The sequence below is a fragment of the Oncorhynchus gorbuscha genome, linkage group LG12 (assembly GCF_021184085.1).
Source record: "Oncorhynchus gorbuscha isolate QuinsamMale2020 ecotype Even-year linkage group LG12, OgorEven_v1.0, whole genome shotgun sequence".
NCBI lineage: Eukaryota > Metazoa > Chordata > Actinopteri > Salmoniformes > Salmonidae > Oncorhynchus > Oncorhynchus gorbuscha.
The window spans coordinates 30338716-30363922 of NC_060184.1; the positions used below are offsets into that span (position 1 = coordinate 30338716).

The following is a 25207-nucleotide window of genomic DNA, read 5'->3' on the forward strand; positions in this document are numbered from 1 at the left end:
TCACACACGCACCCACACACACTCAGGCCAGCTCTCGCCGCCTCCCATACTGTAGGATGAGGCTGCAGTGCAGGAACATTTTCCCACTGTACGACGGAGACACGTTGCTGACGATGGGCCATTTTTCCTCCTGCGCCCGCCATTTGGAGGCATTGTGTCTACGTCCTGTGTAGCACTTCCCCGTGAGACTGGATTGTTCCAGTAAACAATGCTGTATACCGTATTTGACTATATACTGGTTTTGATGCACGGGTTGGGTTTTTACTGTAGCTTCTATATTAGTGTTTCAATGTTTGGTTTCTTAAATGTGATACGCCCCTCCGTTTTTATAGTCTACTTGAGTCGTCTCTCTCCCTCTTCTCACCAAACCCCGGCCCTGTCACTCAATGAGCGCAGCGCAGTTGTTATTGCTCGACCACAAGATCATTTGCAGACAGTTCACTCTTCACTCTGCAACAATATGTTAATGTCAACAATGTTGCTTTCCACTTTGCTTCTTAATATAAATCCACACGCTATATTAACACTTAGATTTTGTATCGTACTGTCCTCAAACAGCTAGTTTCTTTTCTTATCAAGTTGTGGCTAAAATAAATTGTGTAAGCTGCTAATGTTAATCGCTACCTAGCTAATAAATGTACTGAGTTAGCGTAAACGTAGCTAGCTAATACAGCTTGATACCAGTTCCTGGTGTAGGCTTAAATCAGCATGTTTTTAGTACAACTGTGTCTTCTAAATCCGAGATTAATAGGCAAAGCATGAATATATTAGATACATGAAGAGAACATTTATAATGTAGCCAAAGACTATAGGGTCCCACTCCCCTGGGAAATGCTGACCAACACTTTGATTACTACCCTGTCACAATAACGCCTCCATAGAGGTCCTATTAGTGTTCTAATTCTATGAAAGCCTTCCTGGCCTTTTCATTAGTTGTCATGTCAAACAACACTAACTATAGAATTAGAATAATCGTTCTATTTCCATGATTCCAACAGTTCACCCACGTGTTTAGATCTTAATGATAAATAATTTACAATATTTGGTTGAAATAAGGTCTAGATTTTTTTATCCATATTGTCCAGCCCTATGTGACAGTGTCGTAAATACAGGTAAACCACTGCCTCAACACTCTCCGATAGAAGGTTGACACGCTAGAGAACGCAAGACAGTTTTAGGATCAACTCCCATTCAGGTAAAACAAATATGTTTGAGTGAAAGAATGGGATCGCGAAGGGATATGTGCAAAAGCACAGTTATTAGACCCCATTATGTGTTGAACATAGTTTACAGAAAATGAAACTAGTCACTAGTTAGATGGTTATTTGTCACATCCATGACCATGGTGTAATCATAGCTAGCTAACCAGCTGCATACTGGTGAGCTCCGAGTACAGCTAGCTATACGCAAACTATTTCGCTAGCTGAGTTTAAAAAATATTTTTTATATGGCTGAGAACTCCAATCCTGTTGCTGGCTAGAAATGCCACCTCGGCACAATGTTATTTTGGGGGGGTGAGATGGGACGTTAGATTTGATTTCTTTTTAAGATAACCTTCGTTGACGTTTTGTAGTTACTACTGTTTACAGATCTGAGGCGATTTTTATTCACTTTTTTAAGGCTTGGAGTAGGTGTATTGATACTTTGACGTAACATACTAATTCAGGGAGTCATTAGGCCACTTCAGACAAAGGCTTAGGACCCAATTCCATCCAATCAGATTGCAGATTTCTCAGAACCTGTTTTATAAAGCATCACATTGTTCCATTGGGAAAGGAGATAAGCTTTTGTGCTGACTGTCCCCATCAAGCAGCTGTGTAATTGAGTACCCTGTTGGGTGAGTAATTGAAGGTAGGCCAAGCAGTGGTGGTGTGAGGTTGAACTCTCCTGGAGTAGCCTTATCCTCAGGTCCCCTTAAGAGGCTGAAGTGGGGCATAGAGAATGACCAGGGGGGTAATTTTGGGGAGCTAGGCCTACTGTTGCGAAAGACAGCAGATGGAAGACAAAAGAGGATGGAAGGCTCCCTCTGTGTTCTTGTTTCTTTCATCCTAGCTCTGTCTTCTGGAGCGCAAGGGGGGCCCCTTTCAATTGAAAGGAGCTGGCATCTCTTCCAGGCTTCCCTCTTCTCTCCACAGTACATCTGCATGCCTCCCCCTGTAACATACAAACACTTATTCTGTTTTACTCCCTTCCCTCTTCCCCCTTTCCCTCACAAAAAAAGGAAGCTAATGACAAATCTAAGAGGCTCTCTCCTTAATTAGTGTTTATGGCTTGTTTTGTCGCCTCCTTAGTTCTTCGTCACAAAGCAGCCGATTGTCTCCGTGGACTATTCGAGAAACCCCCTCTCGTCTCTTGTCAGGTGGTGCTACTGTGCTTAATTGTTAATTGTGTTCCAATTAACCATGGCAATCGGAATTCCTTAATATAATCGTGCCATTAGAACTAAAGGGACTGGCTGGAGCGATTTTATATTTAAGCAAGAAGGCACGAGGACATGTGTTATATGGCCAATATACCACAAACTCCAGAGGTGCCTTATTGCTATTATAAACTGGTTACCAACATAATTATAACAGTAAAAATAAATGTTTTGTCATACCCTCTGGTATACGGTCTAATATTCCACGCCCTTCAGCTAATCAACAATCAGTCATCGAACCACCCAGTTTATAATGTGTATTATCATTATCGCAAAATTCCCAATACTGCAATGCACACAGAGGGATTTTGACAATCCAGAGTTTATATTCTCAGCAGGCCCAGAAATGCAGTGTGTAGGCTGTATTTCCAGAACCTATTAAAATATTTTACTTGGGTAGCCTAATCTTTGGTTATTTCATATAGCCTAGGCTTAATGTACACTCCCCTATGTATTTATTTGGGCAGTAAAGCTAGAACTTTTAATTTAGCTCTGTACTACAGCATTTTGGATTTGAGTTTAAATGTTTTATGAGGCGAAAGTACAGGATGTCACCTTATTTTATTTGAGAGTATTTTCATACATCTGTTTTTTTACTGTTGATTAACTTCTTGTATTTGAAGGTGTCAGAAGTATTTTGACAAATTCACTTAGAGTATTACATTTAGTCAAAAGTTTGGTATTTGATCCCATGTCCATAGCATGCAATCAATGACTACATAATGCTAGTGACTCTACAAAATTGTTGGATGCATTTGTGGTCTTATTTTGGTTGTTTTGGATAATATTGTGCCCAATTTATAAATTTATGGTAAATAATATGTCACCTTTTTTATCATGAAATCGAGTAGAATATGTTTCTGAACACAATGTGGATGCTACCATGATTACAGATAATAATAAATAAATCTTAAATAATGATGAGAAAGTTACAGATGCATGGAGATCATGCTAACCTCTCACCATTACCAATAACAGGGGAGGTGAGCATGGTTGGGGGGTATGATATTTGTGCGTCTCATTTTCTCACTCATTATTATTCACGATGCATTCATGATTATCCGTAATCATGGTATCATCCACATTAATGCACAACTGTTCAGAAACATTCTGTTCGTATTTACGACAAAGGTGACAATATATTGGGGAGACCTCGCCTGGCTTAACTGGTGTCTCCAGAAATGCAAGCTCTCACATTGTCACTCAATGCATATGTTTATCCCCACTGTACTCACATCCTACCATACCCTTGTCTGTACATTATGCCCTGAATCTATTCTACCACGCCCAGAAATCGGCTCCTTTTATTCTCGGTTCCCAACGCACTAGACGACCAGTTCTTATAGCCTTTAGCTGTACCCTTATCCTACTCCTCCTCTGTACCTCTGGTGATGTAGAGGTTAACCCAGGTCCTGTAGCCCCACAGCATTACACCTGTTCCCCAGTTGCTCTCATTTGTTGAATTCTGTAACTAAAAGCCTTGGTTTCATGCATGTTAACATCAGAAGCCTCCTCCCTAAATGTTTTATTCACTGCTTTGGCACACTCCGCCAACCCTGATGTCCTAGCCGTGTCTGAATCCTGGCTTAGGAAGGCCACCAAACATTCTGAAATTTCCATCCCAGACTACATTTTCTGTCAGGATAGAACTGCCAAAGGGGGCGGAGTTGTAATCTACTGCAGAGTTCTGTCATACTATCCAGTTCTGTGCCCAAACAGTTCAAGCTTCTACTTTTTAAAAATCCACCTTTCCAGAATAAGTCTCTCACTGTTGCCACTTGTTATAGACCCCCTTCAGCCCCCATCTGTGCCCTGGACACCATATGTGAATTAATTGCCCCACATCTAGCTTCAGAGTTTGTACTGTTAGGTGACCAAAACTGGGATGTGCTTAGCACCCTGGTCATCCTACAATCTAAGCTAGCCACCCTCAATTTCACACAAATTATCAAGGAACCTACCAGGTACAACCCTAAATCCGTAAACATGGGCACCCTCTTAGATATCATCCTGACCAACTTGCCCTCTAAATACACCTCTGCTGTATTCAACCAGGATCTCAGCGATCATTGCCTGTGTCTGTAATGGGCCCGCGGTCAAACAACCACCCCTCATCACTGTCAAACGCTCCCTAAAACACTTCAGCGAGCAGGCCTTTCTAATCTATCTGGCCCGGATATCCTGGAAGGATATTGACCTCATCTCATCAGTAGAAAATGCCTGGTTGTTCTACAACAGTGCTTTCCTCCTCTTAAATAAGCATGCCCCATTCAAAATAAAAAAAACTAAGAAAATATCTAGCCCTTGGTTCACTCCAGATTTCACTGCCCTTGGCGAGCACAAAAACATCCTGTGGCTTACTGCATTAGCATCAAAGAGCCCCTGCAATATGCAACTTTTCAGGGACGTCAAGAACCAATATACACAGTCAGTCAGGAAAAGCAAAGGCTAGCTTTTTCAAAAATAAATTTGCATCCTGTAGCACTAATTCCAAAACGTTTTGGGACACCGTAAAGTCCATGGAGAATAAGAGCACCTCCTCCCAGCTGCCCACTGTTCTGAGGCTAGGAAACACGGTCACCACTGATAAATAGAATTTCAATATCCATTTTTCTATGGCTGGCCATGCTTTCCACCTGGCTACCACTACCCTGGCCAACGGCTCTGCATCCCCTGCAGCAACTTGCCCAGCCCCCCTATGTCTCCTTCACAAAAAATTGAGATAGCTGATGTTCTGAAAGAGTTTAAAAATCTGGATCCCTACAAATCAGCTGGGCTAGACAATCTGGACCCTATCTTTCTAAAATTATTAGCTGAAATTATTGCAACCCCTATTGCTTGCCTGTTCAACCTCTGTTTCGTATCGTCTGATATCCCCAAAGATTGGAAAGCTGCCACGGTCATCCCCTTTTTCAAAGGAAGAGACACTCTGACCCGAACTGTTACAGACCTTTAGCCAAGTTAACAAACAGATCACCTACGATTTTGAATCCTACCGTACCTTCTCCGCTATGCAATCTGGTTTCCCAGCTGGCCGTGGGTGCACCTCAGCCACGCTCAAGGTCCTAAACGATATCATATCTGGCATAGATGAAAGACTGTACTGTGCAGCCATTTTTATCGACCTGGCCAAGGCTTTCGACTCTGTCAATCACAGCATTCTTATCGGCAGACTCAATAGCCTTGGTTTTTCAAGTGACTGCCTCGCCTGGTTCACCAACTACTTTTCAGCAAGTTCAGTTTGTCAAATCGGAGGGCATGTTATCTGGACGGAGGGCCTTTTACCTGGACCTCTGGCCGTCTCAATGGGAGTGCCACAGGGTTCAGTTCTCGGCTCGACTCTTTTCTCTGAATCTTGCTGCTGGTGACTCTAATCCACCTCTATGCAGATGACACCATTTTGTATACATCTGGCCCTTCCTTGGACACTGTTAACAAACCTCCAAACGAGCTTCAATGCTTACAACACTCCGTGGCCTCCAACTGCTCTTAAATGCTAGTAAAACTAAATGCATGCTCTTCAACCGATTGCTGGCCACCCGCCTAGCATCACTACTCTGGACGGTTCTGACTTAGAATATGTGAACAACTGCAAATACCTAGGTGTCTGGTTAGACTGTAAACTCTCCAGACACTCATTAAGTATCTCCAATACAAAATTAAATCTAGAATTGGCTTCCTATTTCTCAAAGCATCCTTCACTCATGCTGCCAAAAATACCCTCGTAAAACTGATTATCCTACCGATCCTCGACTTTGGCAATGTCATTTACAAAATAGCCTCCAACACTCTACTCAACAACTTGGATGCAGTCTATCACAGTGCGATCCATTTAGTCACAATCCCCATATACTATCCACCACTGTAACCTGTATGCTCACGTTTGCTGGCCCTCACTACATATACGTCGCCAAACCCACTGGCTCCAGGTCATCTATAAGTCTTTGCTAGGTAAAGCCCCGCCTTATCTCAGCTCACTGGTCACCATAGCACTGGTCACCCACCCGTAGCACGCACTCCAGCAGGTGGTCATCACAAAGCCAACACCTCCTTTTGCCGCCTTTCCTTCCAGTTCTCTGCTGCCAATGACTGGAACGAATTGCAAAAATCACTGAAGCTGGAGTCTTGTATCTCACTCTCTAACTTTAAGCATCAGCTGTCGGAGCAGCTTACCGATCACTGTACCTGTACACAGCCATCTGTAAATAGCACACCCAACTGCCTCATCACCATATTATTTTTTGTTCTTTTGCACCCCATTACTGTTGCCTCCATAAAACATTTGATCTCAAATCCAAAAGAGAATAGAGCTAAATTTAAAAGTTTGGGCTTCACTGTACAAATGAATACGGAGGGGAGTGTATGTTTTTTTTTCTTTTTCAGGTAGTCACTCCAAAGTGACAACCTCTTTCAGGTCGTCATCTCTAATTTTGCTGGACTTTTATAAGAAGCAGGGAGTTTTTATGTAGATGGTTACTAAGGCTGTTGCCCATATTAGCCTACTTGTGATTGATTGCCACAAGGGGCTGCGGTGTCCTCTTGCTTGAATCCCCAATTAAGTTGTGAGGAACCATGCCACTCTTTTCCAGTGTGAAACTTGATGCACACTGAGAATACACATGAATGGTGTCAGAAGCTCTTCAAAACATGACACACCCACTGTCACTCGCAGGGAGCCCGGCAAGGAGCAGGGCCTAAATCCTGGGAAATTGAATGGCACATGGTTGGAATTAAAGACTGCCATTGTACCCGGCCGCGTGACAGCAATTGAAATTTTCGGCAGCTGCCGGGGTCAAAGCACTATAAACTAGGGGAACGATGGTAATTAGACTTTAAGCACCTAAAAGAACAAGGCTCACCCCCCCTTCAATACCCATTCACACGAAGATCTGTCTTTATTGTGCCCTGAGTCAGGGGGACCACATTAACTTCAAGGTTCCTGCAGCTTCCCTGCGCTCCCCTCTTCCCTGTGATCTGTATTGCAATCTGTGTCACCGGTGATTCTCGGGGTCCCCAAGGGCTATTCAAGCTGCCCCAGTAAGTGGCCCCTGTTAATGAGGGACCGCCACCATCTGGGAGTAGTGACAGGGTACCAGAGGAGGGGGGTGACAGGCAGGCGGGTCCCAAACAGGTTGTCCCTCATAGGGGAAGATCAGTTCCTCCCCTTGAGACCGGTCATAAAAAGAGGGAACATGTGGAGTTGATGCAGGTGAAGATTGTGTGAAAACGATGCCTGCTCTGTATTCTTTTGTTTCTGAATACAATGATAGTTTTGCTGTAGGCCAAGCTGTATTTTGTTGTCCTCAATACTGCACATTTAGAATCTGTAGTAGGGTGGGTTTCTCTGACTGCAGTATAGACACAGGCTCATTGCTTTCATGCTGCTTACATATTTCAAAGGTAAGCACTTTTATTAATAGACAGAGTATCTAATTTCTACACTGAATCAAATGTGTGTGTGTGTGTGTGTGTGTGTGTGTGTGTGTGTGTGTGTGTGTGTGTGTGTGTGTGTGTGTGTGTGTGTGTGTGTGTGTGTGTGTGTGTGTGTGTGTGTGTGTGTGTGTGTGTGTGTGTGTGTGTGTGTGTGTGTGTGTGTGTGTGTGTGTGTGTGTGTGTGTGAGGCACCCAATGGACCTGGCCTATTTGTCTTGGAGCTGACACAGGTCTCGACTCTGTCGCCTTTGATCTTCCTAGAGGCCCATTGCGCCTCTCAAAAGAGCTCATTGTGTCACCATGGCTCATTCTTTGATACCCGGATACCCTCCCCCTGCCTCCCAGCACCGTGCGACTTCCACTGGTTGCCCCATGCAGTTGAGCCAAGACCCGTCCCTCAGTGCCACTTTCGCACCCCTCTCAGCTTGCCAGCTGTCCCCTCATCCCCAAAGAAAACCCTCAGAGGCACTGAAGGAGAGGAGTTGGAACAGCACGTGGCGCACCAAACACTTGGAAGTGTGTACGGTCAGGGATGATTGCTTTGGCTGTGCCTTGATAGCTTTTGCTGAGGGTCGCTGAGAAAACCCACTTCTACAAGCTGCCTTACGGCATCTTGCACATCATTGCCATAGAAGGGCATTTACAGAACAATTCTAATTCCCACATTTTACATGATTGTTGAGTCTTTTGAAGATGCATCAGTAGGGCATTGTACAATGCCTTGTACTAAAATAGCTTCATCTGGTGTTACCTACACTTTGGCAGCTCTATCTTTTGAATTGACTCATTCCTTTCCTGGACTTGTGAGGCTACTAAAAGATCATAATCAAATGTATACTACAAAAATTATGCTAAAATGTTGCGTGATCACCCACCTACAATGCTTGCAAAGCCCCCAAGTGCAAAGCGTATTCAATCTTAATGGTGACAGGTGCGCTATCATTGGCTCCCTCATCAGTAGTTTGCTCTCGCCAAGGGAAAGTGAGAAGGTTGCAGTTGGCTTGGCCCCAGGGAGGAACTGCAGCAAGCGTGTCAGACACTCGCGCTGTTAGTTGACACTGCAGGATTTTGTGTCAGTAATTACATGCCTCCACTGAATCGGGAACTCGTGTCAATACCTGCGTTTCCCATAAGCATGTCAGGGCGCATGTACAGAGGCGGTGGATTTACCCTGCTTTCACTTTCAGTGCTCGTCATCACTTTTCATGCATTTGGCATGTCTGTTCTGCTTGAACTTGTAGCTTCTCTGCGGGACTCTCATTTCCCCTTGATTTTGGGTTGGGGTATTTACTGTCATTTACAGTAAAAGCTAAGTCTGACATTGATGCTCCAGAAACCTTTTTTTTCTTACCCTTCTTTGTAATTGGTTTGGACACATGTATGCAAGAATTTGCTCAGTTGTATTGGGTAGAGAAGCTGGAAAAGTGTGCTTTTGATGGATCATGCTTTGTGCCATGACCTCTGAGGCAGGTCATTATGTGGGCCAGTCACCATTTTAATTTCCCAGTTTCTCACTTCCAAAGAGGCCCGCAGATCTAAACATGCCCACCTCCACAACTATGCACTCAAGCACGTGCTTGTAGTGAAACGGTGCCTCTTTAACCTTTCCCCCTTTCCAGTCTCATACAGGAGAAAATGTATTTCCACACCTATAAAAATGTGTAGATCCCTTTTGAAGTGGGCACACACCTGATAGCCTGGCTTTCTTAGAGTCAACTATACTGATTATACATTTCCAAAAGACTCAACTGCTTTGCTTCACTTAGCTTTTGTGTTTACTTTACTTGTCCATTGTGGGGCTTCTGAGTGGCGCAGCGGTCTATGGCACTGCATCTCCATGCAAGAGGTCTCACTGCAGTCCCTGGTTCGAATCCAGGCTGCATCACATCTGGCTGTGATTGGGAGTCCCATAGGGCGGCGCACAATTGGCCCAGCATCATCCGTGTTTGGTTGGTGTAGGCAGTTGTTGAATTTGTTCTTAAATTAAACTAGGCAAGTCAGTTAAGTAAACAATTAAATTGTATGATACTGAGTGTTTATTCTCACTATCGGTCCTGAAACTTCAATTATGCCCTGTAAGAGAGCTTCAATTAATGTATTTAAAAAAAGGTGAATATGGGCCATCTGAGGGGAAATCATAGTCCACCCCCCCACTGAGCTGTTAATCATGTACCGGTAATAATAATAGAATAATAGTGAAGACATTACAACTATGAAATAACACACATGGAATCTTGTAGTAACCCAAAAATGGTTAAACAAATCAAAATACATTTTATATTTGAGTTTAGTCAAAGTAGCTTCTCTTTGCCTTGACAGCTTTGTACACTCTTGGCATTCTCTCAACCAGCATAATGAGGTTGTCACCTGGAATACATTTCAATTAACAGGTGTGCCTTGTTGAAAGTTAATTTTGTGGAATTTCTTTCCTTCTTAATATCTTTGAGCCAATCAGTTGTGTTGTGACAAGGTAGGGGTAGGATACAGAACATAGTGGGACTTAAGTGAAGAGGTAAGTCAAAGGTAAGTCAGTCCGGAAGATTCCAAGAACTGAGAAAGTTTACTTCAAGTGCAGTCGCAAAAACCCTCAAGCGCTATGATGAAACTGGCGCTCATGAGGACCACCACAGGAAAAGAAGACCCAGAGTTGCCTCTGCTGTAGAGAATAAGTTCATTAGAGTTACCAGCCTCAGAAATCACAGCCCAAATAAATGCTCCAGAGTTCAAGTAACAGACACATCTCAACATCAGCTGTTCAGAGGAGACTGTGTGAATCAGGCCTTCATGGTCGAATTGCTGTAAAGAAACCAGTACTAAAAGACACCACACAGAGTAGGTGAACGGATGATCTCCGCATGTGGAGTTCCCCTCAGTGAAGCATAGAGGAGGAGGTGTGATGTGTGGGTGCTTTGCTTGTGACACGGTCTGATTTATTTAGAATTCAAGGCACACTTAACTAGCATGTGCAGCGAACTAGCATTCTGCAGCGATACGCCATCCCATCTGGTTTGTGCTTAGTCCCACTATCATTTGTTTTTCAACGGGACAATGACTCAAAACACACCTCCAAGGCTGTGTAAGGGCTAATTGACCAAGGAGAGTGATGGAGTGCATCAGATGACTGGGCCTCCACAATCACCCAACCTCAACCCAATTAAGTTGGTTTGGGATGAGTTGGATTGCAGAGTGAAGGAAAAGCAGCCAACAAGTGCTCAGCATATGTGGGAACTCCTTCCTCATGAAGCTGGTTGAGAGACTGCCAAGAGTGTGCAAAGCTGTCAAGGCATAGGGTGGCTACTTTAAACAAATCTAAATATAATATAGATTCTTTAACACTTTTTTGGGGGTTACTATATGATTCCATATGTGTTTTTTCATAGTTTTGATGTCTTCACTATTATACAAGGTAGAACATAGTAAAAAATTAAGAAACCTTTGAATGAGTAGGTGTGTTCAAACTTTTGACTGGTACTATATAATCTAAGACAGGCCTATAATGTGCTTTCTAATTTCCCTCATGAAATTGATTAGGACTTTATTTTCAGAAAGGTGAGGGCTGACCACTCATTGAGCACGCCTCACTAGGAACTAGTTTACCTTAACACGCTCCTGGTTTGTGAATGCGCCGCAAGGTTGTGATGGCCAGATTATTTTTGTTTGTTTGTCTTCAGCCATTTGTTGGCTCTCTGGGGTAATAACCCTTGGACGTGCTTCTCGCTGGCATGGACTGCAATTCCCGCCACATTTTGGAGCCAAAATACTCATTATCAGGGATGACGGAAGGGGCCCTAAAGCAAACATGACCCGGATGGCCTCTCTTGCTGCGCTTCGTTTGCTGGAGCAGTATGCAAACTCACTTTCCACACTCTCATTTTACGCTAGAGCCAGCAGTTAATGATGCACATTGGCAATTATGCAAGCTTCTTATTAACAGATCAAGCCTCTTATGTTGACGACCAAGGACTTGTTAGGTCTTGCCGAAGTTGTTTAACCATAACATGGGGATACGTTTCTGAAATTGCAAAGCTTCGTCTGGCTCAGTGAGTCATTGGCCTGTCAACTGTCTGTCTCGAGAATTAACTTCTGTAATCATCACCTAATGACCAAACCAGCCTGGATCGACCATCCATCCAACCAACCAGATCAGATTGCATGGTCAGTTACCCGACTTGCATTAAAGGCCCTGTCAAAATCAAAATTGTGGATATATTTTTTATAACCTGTGATGAAATGAACATCACAAGTGTTTTTACATTTTTTTATTTAACTTTATTTAAATAGGCAAGTCAGTTAAGAACAAATTCTTATTTACAATGACGGCCTCCCAATCACAGCCGGATGTGATATAGCCTGGACTCTAACCAGGGTCTGTAGTAACTCCTCTAGCACTGAAATGCAGCGCCTTAGACTGCTGCGCCACTCGGGAGCAGAAGAGTTGACTAGCCAGCCATAGGCTTGTTTCCTGTACAGCAGAAGAGTGTGGGTAGATGGATAATCAATAGCTAACAGAATCGTATAGATAAAACAACAATCTTGCTTAGGAAAAGCAGTGTGTCCAGTAGGTTGCCATAGCGCCATAACAGCAGGACTAGTAGCATGGAGCCCTTGGATGCTGGGTAAGTCGATGATGGCCTGTCATCTGAGTCAACATAGGGAAGGAATGTGGCCTTTAATTTTGCCCTGTGCTGGCATTGGAAAGGCCTTAAAAAACCTGTGTGGTTCTGAATCCAGTGCCAGCATACACCCACATGAGGCATCTTTGGCATTTACTTCAGTTGTTCTAGTAAACTCCTGTCATCTGAGCTAACAAGGGTTTCTTCCTCCCTCCAACCATCCTACTCTCTGTTGGGGCCTGTCCAGTCTGAGATGGGTGTGGCAGGATGGGCATCTGCTAAGCCCAAATATGGGGAAAATGCTTATCGTGCATCCCAACGCCTATTTATCCAGTCTACCATTCTTACACAGAGGAGTTTATCTAGCATCACAATGTTTCAATGTATTGCTATTATTATTTTAGATATTTGACATGACGCAAGCCACTGAGCCAGTATGTCATACATTTTTCCATTGAAACAAAAAATTACATGCACACAGACACTTTGTCAGTCTGCAGGTGTGATGGCCCACAGCCTTCCCTCTGCTGGGGTTTTAATTGCCCTACTCACCCACTAGTAAGCCTCTTTTGTTGGCCAGTTCACATAGTAGGCTACAGTTCATTGTGAGCCGGTGCTAGGTGACAATGTTTTGCAGTATGTTTTTAGGTGTGTGTTGCTATACAATAGCATTTATGTACATACAAGCCTCATGCCTTCCGCCTAGTATTATAGTAGTGTTCTCCTACATGCCCCCTCTTGTGCTGCTCTGCTCTGCTTAATTCCTATCCCCAGGCGTCAAAGTAATCAAACATGCCAGAGATTTACCGAAGAAGGGAGTGTGTGTATGTGTGTCGTAGAGGTTTACATAACTGTAGTGGAGAGAGGCAGGGATTGAAATCCTTAGGCGAGTCACCGAAGTGTTCGTAAGTTCAAGCAGTGTAAAAAATATATACATTTTCGGGATGGGGAAAAAAACAACACTTTCAGTGTAAACTTTAAATGACTAAAACCAGATATAAAGTATGTAGACTAGATAATGGACCTATTTTGTTTTATAATATAATATTTGCGAACTATCAATCAACAAAATAAAAGCTAGATGGGGAGACTTTAAAATTCCCAAAACAATTTAATTTAGCAGTATTTATTATGTTTCAGCAAAATAACAAAGCATTAGCCATGGCAAAATTCATAGAATTACAGGAAATTTGCTTTAAAACATTTTCTCTCAGCTCAATGGCAGAATATGCACACTGAACAAAAATATAGATGCAACATGTAAACTGCTGGGTCCCATGTTTCATAAGCTGAAATACAATATCCCAGAAATGTTCCATACGCACAGTGTTTCTCTCAAATGTTGTGCACAAATTTGTTATCATCCCTGTTGGTGAGCATTTGATCCTTTTGTCAAGATAATCCATCCACCTAAAAGGTGGAAGCTGAACATGATCATTACACGGGGTGCACCTTCTACTAGGGACCGTAAAAGGCCACCTTAAAATGTGCCATTTTGTCAAGCAACAATGTCACTAATGTCTTGCGGGAGTGTGCAATTGGCATGCTGACTGCAGGAATGTCCACCAGAGCTGTGTTCAGAGAATTGAATGTTAATTTCTCTACCATAAGCCGCGTGCAACGTTGTTTTATAGCATTTGGCAGTATGTCCAAACGGCTTCACAACTGCAGACTGCGTGTAACCATGCCAGCCCAGGACCTCCACATCCTCCCTTTTCACTTGCGGAGGTGCTTTTTGTGGGGAAAGACCCATTCTGATTGGCTGGGCCTGGCTCTACAGTTGGTGGACCTGGCTCCCAAGTGCCAAGTGGGTGGTTGGCCTCCCCCTCCCATCGCAGGCCCACACCCCTGCCCAGTCATGTGAAATCCATGGATTAGGGCCTAATGAATTTATTTCAATTGACTGATTTCCTTATGACTCAACAAAATTTGAAATTGTTGCATGTTGTGTTTCTGTTTGTTCAGTGTAGAATCACACATTTTTGCATTTTAAAGCATATTTTCTATCTCCGCTCCTTGGAGAAATGTGTAAAAATGCAGGAAATAGGCTAAAAAATGTAAAGCATTCTCTACACCGCCAAGATGGGGGGGCTCCAATTCAGCTGCGCTGATGGGCCAACTGTGCCCATTGCCACGCCCCCTGTCACGCCGACCACCTAAGTCCCGTTTTGATAAAAAACAAGAGGAAGAATGATAAGTTAATATGACCATGATGCGGTTAGCAGCATGTGTTGGTGTCTCGGCTTCCTGTATGTACTGTAGCTAGATTGACATTTTGTCTTCGGTGATTGACAAGCTTTAACACTCTGTCCAAGCCAGAAACTGATAGCAAGAGAGGAAATACATTCTGATTAGTCTTGGCTTAGCCAATCGCCAAAGTCGACTCATCAATAGCCCAAAGGACTTTGTAAATAGGCACTTTTTTGGTGCAGGTGCTATGCTGGTGTCTGTTTGTCCGTCAAGATGTTTTCTGTGGGAGTAGGCTAGTGTGTTTATTGATGTGGTAGCTATGTTTGACCCACTGAAGAGGAGGCCGATGTCTTGTGTGAAGCCATTGTTTTTATTCGTTTAGCTCCTTTCCCTAGTCTACACCTGGATTTACAAAAGAGCCTTTTTTATATGCAGTCAAGGATGATTTGATATCCATCCGAGCCCACCGCCGTGTAGGACAGCTCGTCCTAGCACAATGGTTTCAGAATGTGAATGTCATTTGTTGTTTTCTGTTTTTGTTTCATTCACAGAATGGGACAAAGAAATCGTGGGACTTCATGCGAACACATGACAGGTGAGCTTCTATCTGCCATTGACCTGTTTCATTGTTGGTAAGAGAAAATTCTGTGCCAAAGCTTGACACACACATTCACACTCTTCAATTGTTTCACCACCTCATCGCCCTCGCTGTCAGCTGAGAGGAGGAGTCCCTAATGGTCAGTGGTCAAGAAGTGAAAACTTACATTCCCACATGGCTCCCCTCTGTCGCTTTTCCCAATGCCTTCCCATACCGTTCACATGGACATGTTACCTAGTAAAATCAAAAATACAATATTAATGCCATTTCAATGAGCTTTGGAAAAGAGCCAACATCCTGACAATTTCTCCCTTCAGTCGATATAAGCTCTGGGTATTTATCGTGGAGATTTAAAAACTGAGGTGTGTTGACACGATTGTAACCACTTTTTATATATCAGAGTAAAGTCACTCCAGTCCCGTCACCACAGCTTTGGTCGCATGCTGTCATTCACTTATGCATATCTGAAAGGGGCTCTTTGCTTTGTTTAAGTCTTATCAGTCTGAATAAGTGGATGATGGTAAGCACATGGTAATACCGCCCACTGCAGGGTAAAAAGTCTGTGTGAGCCACATTACCAGTACAGAGGAAGGTAGAAACTACTCTCCCACCGAAGAAGCTTTAATTCACCAAATAAGTATCACCTTTGAGGGTCCCGGTGTCGGACAAATCATGACTCCCTCCTTGTCTGTCATTGACCTTTCAGGAAGCAATCACTTCTCATAAAATGGCCACCCTATAAATTGCCAAAATACAGTAACATTCTGGGTGAAACAAGGTGGTCTTATTTGTGGACTTATTACACTGTTGAACCATGTCTATAAAATCCTGACGAACGACGAGTGGAAGGGTAATATCGCACCTTGGTGTCAAAGCACATCGCCTGGCTCCCACCTGCTATTCAGAGAGCAGTAGTATTGTGCCCTTTGGGGTACTTCATGGGCCGTTTAAGCCCTCATTCCTGCATCTCCCCCCACCAACCCCTGAAAGATCATTAATTTTACTGGGAAAGGATGGCGTGATGGAGAAAAGGGCAGTAAACTGAAAAATGCCAGTGAAAAAGCCCCCCGGCACATCCAAATCTGGCCTTCAGTCCAAGTGCCTCCGCAGACATTTCCAGAGTGGACGATGACAGGACCATGGGGTTAACCTCTAGGAGTTGGTTTGCATAATGGTCCTTTTTGTAAAGGGTAAACTGATGTTTATCATTAGAGAAATATTGGCCTGCACCTTTAATTAGTGTTCAAAAAATGGTATGGAAATTCTTGTTGAAAGTGGAGGCAAGACTTGGGTGGGTTCCAATGGAGATGTGGAGGTTGTTTCAGATTTCCTCTGAAAAAAGGTCAGGGAAACGGACAAAATTTATGAGGGATGGAATAGAAAGAAGGGGAGTAAAGAGAGCGAAAAATGGTAGGATCTTAAAATAGGAGGCTGATAGTGGTGGGTCTCATACTTTCATAAACCCCAAATAGCCTACACTGGATAGATATGTTTAGATTTGGAATATGTCTATCTGCATGGGATAAGGGTGTGCTTTGTATTGAGCAATCAGTATCTTAATTATTTTTACACTGAGCTGAGCTGAATTGTACTGTTGTGCTGGCCTGGTTAGGCCTACTTATCTACCATAGTTGCTGGAACCACGCTAGAAAGGACAAGGCAAAAATAAAAAGAGCTGAGCCAGTGCAGTTTGGTTCGTCGCAATATTGTGAAACTGGTATTTAATAGTTCATTAGGGCTGGGAATTGCCAGGGATATCAGGATAGTTTCGGAAGTTTACATTTCACATAGAAGTTAGCCAAATACATTTAAACTCAGTTTTTCACAATTCCTGACATTTAATCCTAGTAAAAATTCCCTGTCTTAGGTCAGTTAGGATCCCCACTTTATTTTAAGAATGTGAAATGTCAGAATAATATTAGAGATTTTTCTGCTTTTATTTCTTTAATCACATTCCCAGTGGGTCAGAAGTTTACATACTAATTGAGTGAATTTGGTAGTGTTGCCTTTAAATAGTTTAACTTGGGCCAAATGTTTCGGGTAGACTTCCACAAGCTTCCCACAATAAGTTGGGTGAATTTTGGCCCATTCCTCCTGACAGAGCTGGTGTAACTGAGTTAGGTTTGTAGGCCTCCATGCTACACACGCTTTTTCCGTTCTGCCCACAAATTTTCTATGGGATTGAGGTCAGGGCTTTGTGATGGCCACTCCAATACCTTGACTTTGTTGTCCTTAAGCCATTTTGTCACAACTTTGGAAGTATGCTTGGTGTCATTGTCCATTTGGAAGACCCATTTGCGACCAAGCTTTAACTTCATGACTGATGTCTTGATGTTGCTTCAATATAACCACAATTTTTCTCCCTCATGATGCCATCTATTTTGAAGTGCACCAGTCCCTCCTGCAGCAAAGCACCCCACAACATGATGCTGCCACCACCGTGCGGTTGGAATGGTGTTCTTCGAGTTGCAAGCCTCCCCCATTTTCCTCCAAACATAACGATGGTCATTATGGCCAAACAGTTCTATTTTTGTTTCATCAGACCACAGGACATTTCTCCAAAAAGTGCGATCTTTGTCCCCATGTGCAGTTGTAAACTGTAGTCTGCCATTTTTTTATGACGGTTTTGGAGCAGTGGCTTCTTCCTTGCTGAGCGGCCTTTCAGGTTATGTCTATAGTTATGTCTATAGTTTTTACTGTGGATATAGATAATTTTGTACCCGTTTCCTCCAGGATCTAGCTGAAAGACCATTTTTGCTTGATCCAACAATGCTGGAGGCTCTGTACAGAGGGTGTGATGCAATTGCGGAACCTCCGCAGGCTTGCAGAAGCTAGATTGAGCTCTGTACTGATGTTTCCAAATTTTTCAACAATGCGCAGGGCACCGTATTTCTCAGTATAGGTCCACATTGACATAATTGGTTGACAGAAGGTCGGGGACGGTACGTCCTGTAAAAACACACTCAATGTCCTTGATGTTTCAGTTTTTATATATAAAATAATAATAAAATATTTTTTTCTCTAAAAAACAGTTGTTGCTTTGTCATTGTGTGTAGATTGAGGGGGGAAAACAAATCAATCCATTTTAGAATTAGGTTCTAACATAACAAATTGTGGAAAAAGTCGAGGGGTCTGAACTTTCAAAATGCACTGCATTTACCTACATAGCTCAGTGTTACGTTAGCACATTTGTTTATTGGAGTATTTGTGTAACAGTACGTGTTTATTGCACTGATTTTTAAAAAGTGTGTATTTGTGGGGGCTTTTGCATGCGTGTTTGGGTGTGTTTTAATGGGAGAACGGTGAAGGGTATAGCCCATTAGAAGTAGCATCTGTTCATGTCATTACTATCACTACAGCAGGCCCCACTGCAGTCCTTTGTGCTGCACTAGTCCTCACCACGGGCCCTGGGAAGGTAAGAGTGGAGAGCCCAGAGTTTGTTTCAATCTGAAGGGATGGGGGAGAATAGTTGTAATGGTGTGACTTGGAAAGGGAGAGAACACTCTTGAATTTTAGTTTGGAGTGGGCATCCATTCCCATCTCATTAATTGAAAGAGATTTTCTTAATTATTTTTGTTATTTTGGTAGTTTAGGAGAGAATTTTGCATTTTATCTGTAGGGACATCCAATTAACACACATACAGTAGGATCTGTGGGTCATGTTGGATTCAAACCCACAACTACTGTTATAAGCAACCATGCGCCTTCCAACTAAGCCAACTGAAGCATCGCTTCATAGAGGATTGTGATCTGTCCTCATCACTCATGTATGATACTATGCCCTATACTGTTCCCTGATGGCTAGCCAGAAGCCCCACGGAGAAGGCCACAAGCCTAACTGTGCGTGAAATGTTCAGAGAGCCCGTTTAACCATTAGCATAGGTTTTGGGGGGAAGCGGTGTTGAACAGTCGACAAGCCCGGGCCTGCTTTGGGGTGAAAGCAGCAAGCTGGTTTGTCCCGCTTCAGCCCTGATCTGGCCTAGCCATACCGTACACTGCCCCTATGTCCCATCCTCCTTTTGCTAACACTGGACTGAGAGCCTGGGGTAATTTTGATCAAATGTTTGTAAAAAATAAATTCACTGAATTTAAATGGAATTGATCGCCTCAGTCTCCCGTCCTCCTACTGGAGGGCAAAGGGCTCAGCTCCTAGGAAGGGACTTCTTCTTCTTGAGCAGGGATGATGGAAAGGAGGCAGGAAGGAAGGAAGGGATAGAGGGCCCTAAAATGGAACTTAGCCTTTCTTAATCAGTGCCCTGAGGCCAAAATCAATCATCATGTCTGGCGATAAAGAACTTTCCCCACCCAGGCTCCTTTTTATAATGGTTATGTGTGTACTGTATGTGCAGGGTTTCCTTCAGCTGGCTTTTGGACGATTCAATTTTGTAAAAAAAAATTAAACGATAAATAAAATTGCCACCGGTCAACATAAATACATTTGACTGGTCAAGCTTATCGGCATATAGGTTAATTTGCATAATTGAGTGGAATTAAATTAGTCATTATGATTATCACACAGCATACGATTTGAGCGGAAAATCTGTAAGAATGCGAGCTGCTGCTACAGGTCCTGTTATAAATGCACGTTTCACTCTAGCAACAATTCGAAATGCAATTGTGTGTTAATGGTTTGGACGCCACTATTAAAGAGCTACTATTTTCTCCCATCTCTTATGAGGCATGTCTTACCTTGTTTCGAAGTAGCCGAGACAATTTGTTTCTATAAACGTGGAGGAAATTATTTTCTAAAGACTTCCAAATGCCATTGAAACAAGTAACATATTTCTTTCATGTAATATTCTTTCATTGTCCAAAGGCACAATCTTAGTTATATTAGCAACCCATGCTAGTTGCATCTTTAGATCTCCCATCTTTCAACATTTCTAACGGATATTTCCATCTCTGTCACATGAGAACGCTCGCATGTGCTGTGCGTTTTCCCGCTAATTGCATTATGCAACAAACATTAACTTTAAAAAGCAGTAGGCTACACGCTATCTTGGCACACCTGTATTTAGGCATTTTCTCCCTTCTCTGCAGATCCCCTCAAGCTCTGTCAGGTTGGATGGGGAGTGTCGCTGCTCAGCTATTTTCAGGTCTCTCCAGAGATGTTTGATCAGGTTTAAGTCTGGGCTCTGGCTGGGCCACTCAAGGACATTCAGAGACTTGTCCAGAAGCCACTCCTGCGTTGTCTTGGCTGTGTGCTTAGGGGCGTAGTCCTGTTGGAAGGTGATCCTTCGCCCCAGTCTGAGGTCCTGAGCGCTCTGGAGCAGGTTTTCATCAAGGATCTCTCTGTACTTTGCTCTGTTCATCTTTCCCTCAATCCTGACTCGTCTCCCAGTCTCTGCCGCTGAAAGTCATCCCCACAGCATGATGCTGTCACCACCATGCTTCACTGTAGGAATGGTGCCAGGTTTCCTCCAGATGTGACGTTTGGCATTCAAGTCAATCTTGGTTTCATTAGACCAGAAAATATGGTTTCTCATGGTCTGAGTCCCTTAGGTGCCTTTTGGCATACTCCACTATAACATAAAGGCCTGATTTAGTGGAGTGCTGCAGAGATGCTTGTCTTTCTGGAAGTTTCACCCATCTCCACAGAGGAACTCTGGCACTCTGTCAGAGTGACCATCACATTCTTGGTCACCTCCCTGACAAAGGCCCTTCTCCCCTGATTTGTTCAGTTTGTCTGGGTGGCTCTAGAAAGAGTTGGTTGTTCCAAACTAATTCCATTTAAGAATGATGGAGGCCACTGTATTCTTGGACTTTCAATGCTGCAGATAATTTTTTTGCACCTTTCCACAGAGCTGTGCCTCAACACAATCCTATCTCTGAGATTTATGGACAATTCCTTCAACCTCATGCCTTGGTCTTTTCACTGACATGCACTGTCAGCTGTGGGACCTTTTGTATAGACAGGTGTGTGCCTTTCCACATCAATCAATTGAATTTACCACAGGTGGACTCCAAGTTGTAGAAACTTCTCAATAATGAACAATGGAAACAGGATGCACCTGAGCTCAATTTCGAGTTTCTTAGCAAAGGGTCTGAATACTTATCTAAATACTTAATGTCATTATGGAGTATTGTGTGTAGATTGAAAAAAACGTGTGTTTGGGTTTGCTGGTATCCAGATTTTCATACCTTCACACTGCCTGTCCCATACTGGGTATACGGTATTACCGGCGGTGTACACAAAGGGGGCTATTTATTTTCCAAACATCAAAAAAATCCCCAAAAGTATCAGTTAGCAGAATGCTAACAAATACAAAGGGATTCCGTAGCGGATGCTAGGTAAATACTAACTAGGACAGACAGCCCACTTCATAAAGTTAAGTATCTCAAAATACCTCTGTTTGCTGAACACACAAAACAAATATTAGATGGCATGGATCTCGGTAGTGAATTTCATCTGAAGACTTAAGTTCCCCTGCACCGGATCACCTCACAACGCACTCCATGGGAGAGACTGGGCAGGGCTTCCTGCCTCTACAGACACTTCCGCTTTACCAACACAAACCCCAGCCCTCAAGTCTCCACCACCAAAAACTATAATACACACAGGGCACTACTGTCTGTCTGTCTGTCACACACGGACACAGGGCCATCCATGAGTGCAGCTGAGACGATGCCCTAACCTGGAAACCCTCTACTCTGCATAGTGACACAGCAATACATCCATTAAAAAACCAGCCCAGAGTCAATAAGACAAACAAAATTCAAAACACATACCTCAATTAAATCATACACCACGCTGGTATCAAAGCAACTCCATACTAAGTGGGTATTTGAATATTTCTGGGGTCAATCAGTGTGCCTTAATGCTCACCCCGACCTAGCGGCTCAGATAAAATAACAGATTAGCATGCCATCTACTTTGTGTGACATGCCGATGACAGGCAAGTTAGCTACAGTATGTGGCTTACTGTACTGTCATACCCTCTCTGTTACAATCCCATTATTGAGGCTTTAAAGGGATAGTTTACTCAAATTACAAAATTTACATTGGTTTCCTTAGCTCAATGAAGTTGATGATTTGCATAAAATAATTTGGACATAAAGAGCCATGTTCCCTCTAAACTGCGCGCCTGCAGTAGCCCCGGGTCTGCCGTGCAGAAATATCAGCCCACTGAGAGAAGTACTAGATTGAACTTCACTCAACTTTCTAGAGCAGTGGTCATGTCAATCTCCAAGGCATTCCTAGTCGATCGCCAAACCTTTCTATTAGATTAGTGTCGGCAGTAACATAGCAGGCGTAAAAGAAAGCAACAGCAAAGTTGATACTGTGAGATTTCACTTTTTTTTTTAAACCACGACTAGAGAGAGACTGTCAATATAGCAAAGAGCTGCTGTTTTTATAAGTGAGTTCATGTTTAAGTTCTTACTCCGCACTGTCAACACTTTGTATTCAACACTTTTATTAACCATAAAATGTGCGTTCTTCCTATTTCCACTCAGCGCTACAAGCACTGCATCAATAGCCTTCATCAAATTGAGGGACATTTTTTTTGCCTGAACAACAATGCATTGGCAGGGCATTTCATGCAAAGCTAATATACGGTGATAATGTATTGACCTTAGGGCTAGCATGCACAACTTGGAATGAATGTAAAGTGAACTCCGATGAACAGTGGATAAGACTCGTGCTGAAACTCCTACCTACAGAATGCATACTGCAGATAAACACAACAACCTCGCCACACTCCTGTCCGAGTCGCGAAAACGAAAGAAAGAAAAAGTCCAGTGAATCTCCCTTAGTGCCAGAAATATGGGGTGACCGTTTAGTCATGGTAAACCAGCTCTGATGCTGCTGATGGTCATTAGTAGCCTACCAAACTTATTTGTCTGGTACTCAGCAGTCTATTGTCCCTCTAACATCAATGCAAATGTATTCAAATCTAATCAAACACTTCATGAGTCCGTAAGCTCATGTTGCTCAACATTTCTGTAGGCTATGCAATTGCGGGAGAAAACGGTGATGGCCACTAATAAAGAGAGGAGGATCCCATCAGCTTTCTATAGGCTAGGCCTACTATATTTCTCAACTTTCCTAATATTAAACACATTGTTTATATTTTCAATAGGAGTATAGCTTATCTGGCTGGCATGAAAATAAAGCACGGTGAAAGTGTCCTATTCTCTTAAGTGCGTAAATTACATATTTTTTCCACCGCCCCTGTTTTACAGTTGCATAATAATGCTCCATTCTAAATCAAAACAAATTTCACACATTATTTACTATATGTTATGACAAGATTAAATCAAGTCTGATGGGTGACAATGTTAGCCTATCACTTATGAATTATATATTATCACTTTATTATGCTGATGTCCATCCTTACATAATTAGAAAGAGGAGATTATCATGATTAAAATGGTGTCCAATTTGAAAATCTAAATATACACATTGCGAGATATTTGGCAAAATAGACAGACATACCTATATTTCCCTATAGGAAACAGTGAGATATGACCTCAAGAGTTCCATGGGTAATTTTTTACCAGCAGCGTGGGCAAGTCTCATTGGCAACAATAGCAAAGAAGGCATTGTGGCATAGAATAATAGGCTGGGAATAGAATGTTCGGAAGGCAAGTTGGTGCCACGGTGCTCAATAGAACTAATAGGAGCTGGCAGGGTGAAAAATGCCAAAATTAGGCCTGTTTTTAAAATCGTGATTACTTTAAAAATACGGCAAGCAGCTGGGACACAGGGTAATATTATGTAACTGGGCTTCACAGTGGATGCCATGAACTACTTTTTATCAGAAAAAAGCATTGTTAAAAATTTCTGCCTAACTATTAGAGGTGTACGGAACACCACGCCCTTTTCCTCTCACTTTTTCAATACAGTGGATAAAAAGGGTTATGCCAGGTGTAGCTGCATGAAAGAGATTAATTATGCCAACAAAGGGTAAATTACAATATATATATATATACACATACATATACATATACATATACACATACATATACATATACACATACATATATATACATATACATATACACATACATATATACACATATACATATACACATACACATACATATACACATATACACATATATACATATATATATATATATATATAGTGGGGCAAAAAAGTATTTAGTCAGCCACCAATTGTGCAAGTTCTCCCCATTAAAAAGATGAGAGGCCTGTCATTTTCATCATAGACTTAAACGACAGACAAAATGAGAAGAAAAACAATCCAGAAAATGACATTAGGATTTTTTAATGAATTTATTTGCAAATTATGGTGGAAAATAAGGTAATCTACAAACAAGGTATTTGGTAATCTACAAACAAGCAAGATTTCTGGCTCTCACAGACCTGTAACTTCTTCTTTAAGAGGCTCCTGTCCTCCACTCATTACCTGTATTAATGGCACCTGTTTGAACTTGTTATCAGTATAAAAGACACCTGTCCACACAACTCCACTATAGCCAAGACCAAAGAGCTGTCAACGGACACCAGAAACAAAATTGTAGAACTGCACCAGGCTGAATCTGCAATAGGTAAGCAGCTTGGCTTGAAGAAATCAACTGTGGGAGCAATTATTAGGAAATGGAAGACATACAAGACCACTGATAATCTCCCTCGATCTGGGGCTCCACGCAAGATCTCACCCCGTGGGGTCAAAATGATCACAAGAACGGTGAGCAAAAATCCCAGAACCACACGGGGGGACCTAGTGAATGACCTGCAGAGAGCTGGGACCAAATTAACAAAGCCTACAATCAGTAACGCACTACGCCGCCAGGGACTCAAATCCTGCAGTACCAGACGTGTCCCCCTGCATAAGCCAGTACATATCCAGGCCCGTCTGAAGTTTGCTAGAGAGCATTTGGATGACCCAGAAGTTTTTCTGCAAAGGGACCAGGCCGACTGATCCGTGTAAAGGAAAGAATGAATGGGGCTATGTATCGTGAGTTTGAGTGAAAACCTCCTTCCAT

The 25207-nt window shown here is 42.7% G+C and overlaps 1 protein-coding gene across 1 annotated transcript in view; it reads left to right on the plus strand.

Annotated features, from left to right (window-relative positions):
• Nucleotides 1–25207, plus strand: part of nudt14 (nudix (nucleoside diphosphate linked moiety X)-type motif 14) — an 89522-nt gene that overhangs the window by 40250 nt on the left and 24065 nt on the right. Inside the window, exon 3 of the mRNA XM_046291791.1 lies at nt 15207–15250. Within this exon, the coding sequence (XP_046147747.1) occupies nt 15207–15250 (44 nt within the window). The remainder of the gene's footprint in view (nt 1–15206; nt 15251–25207) is intronic.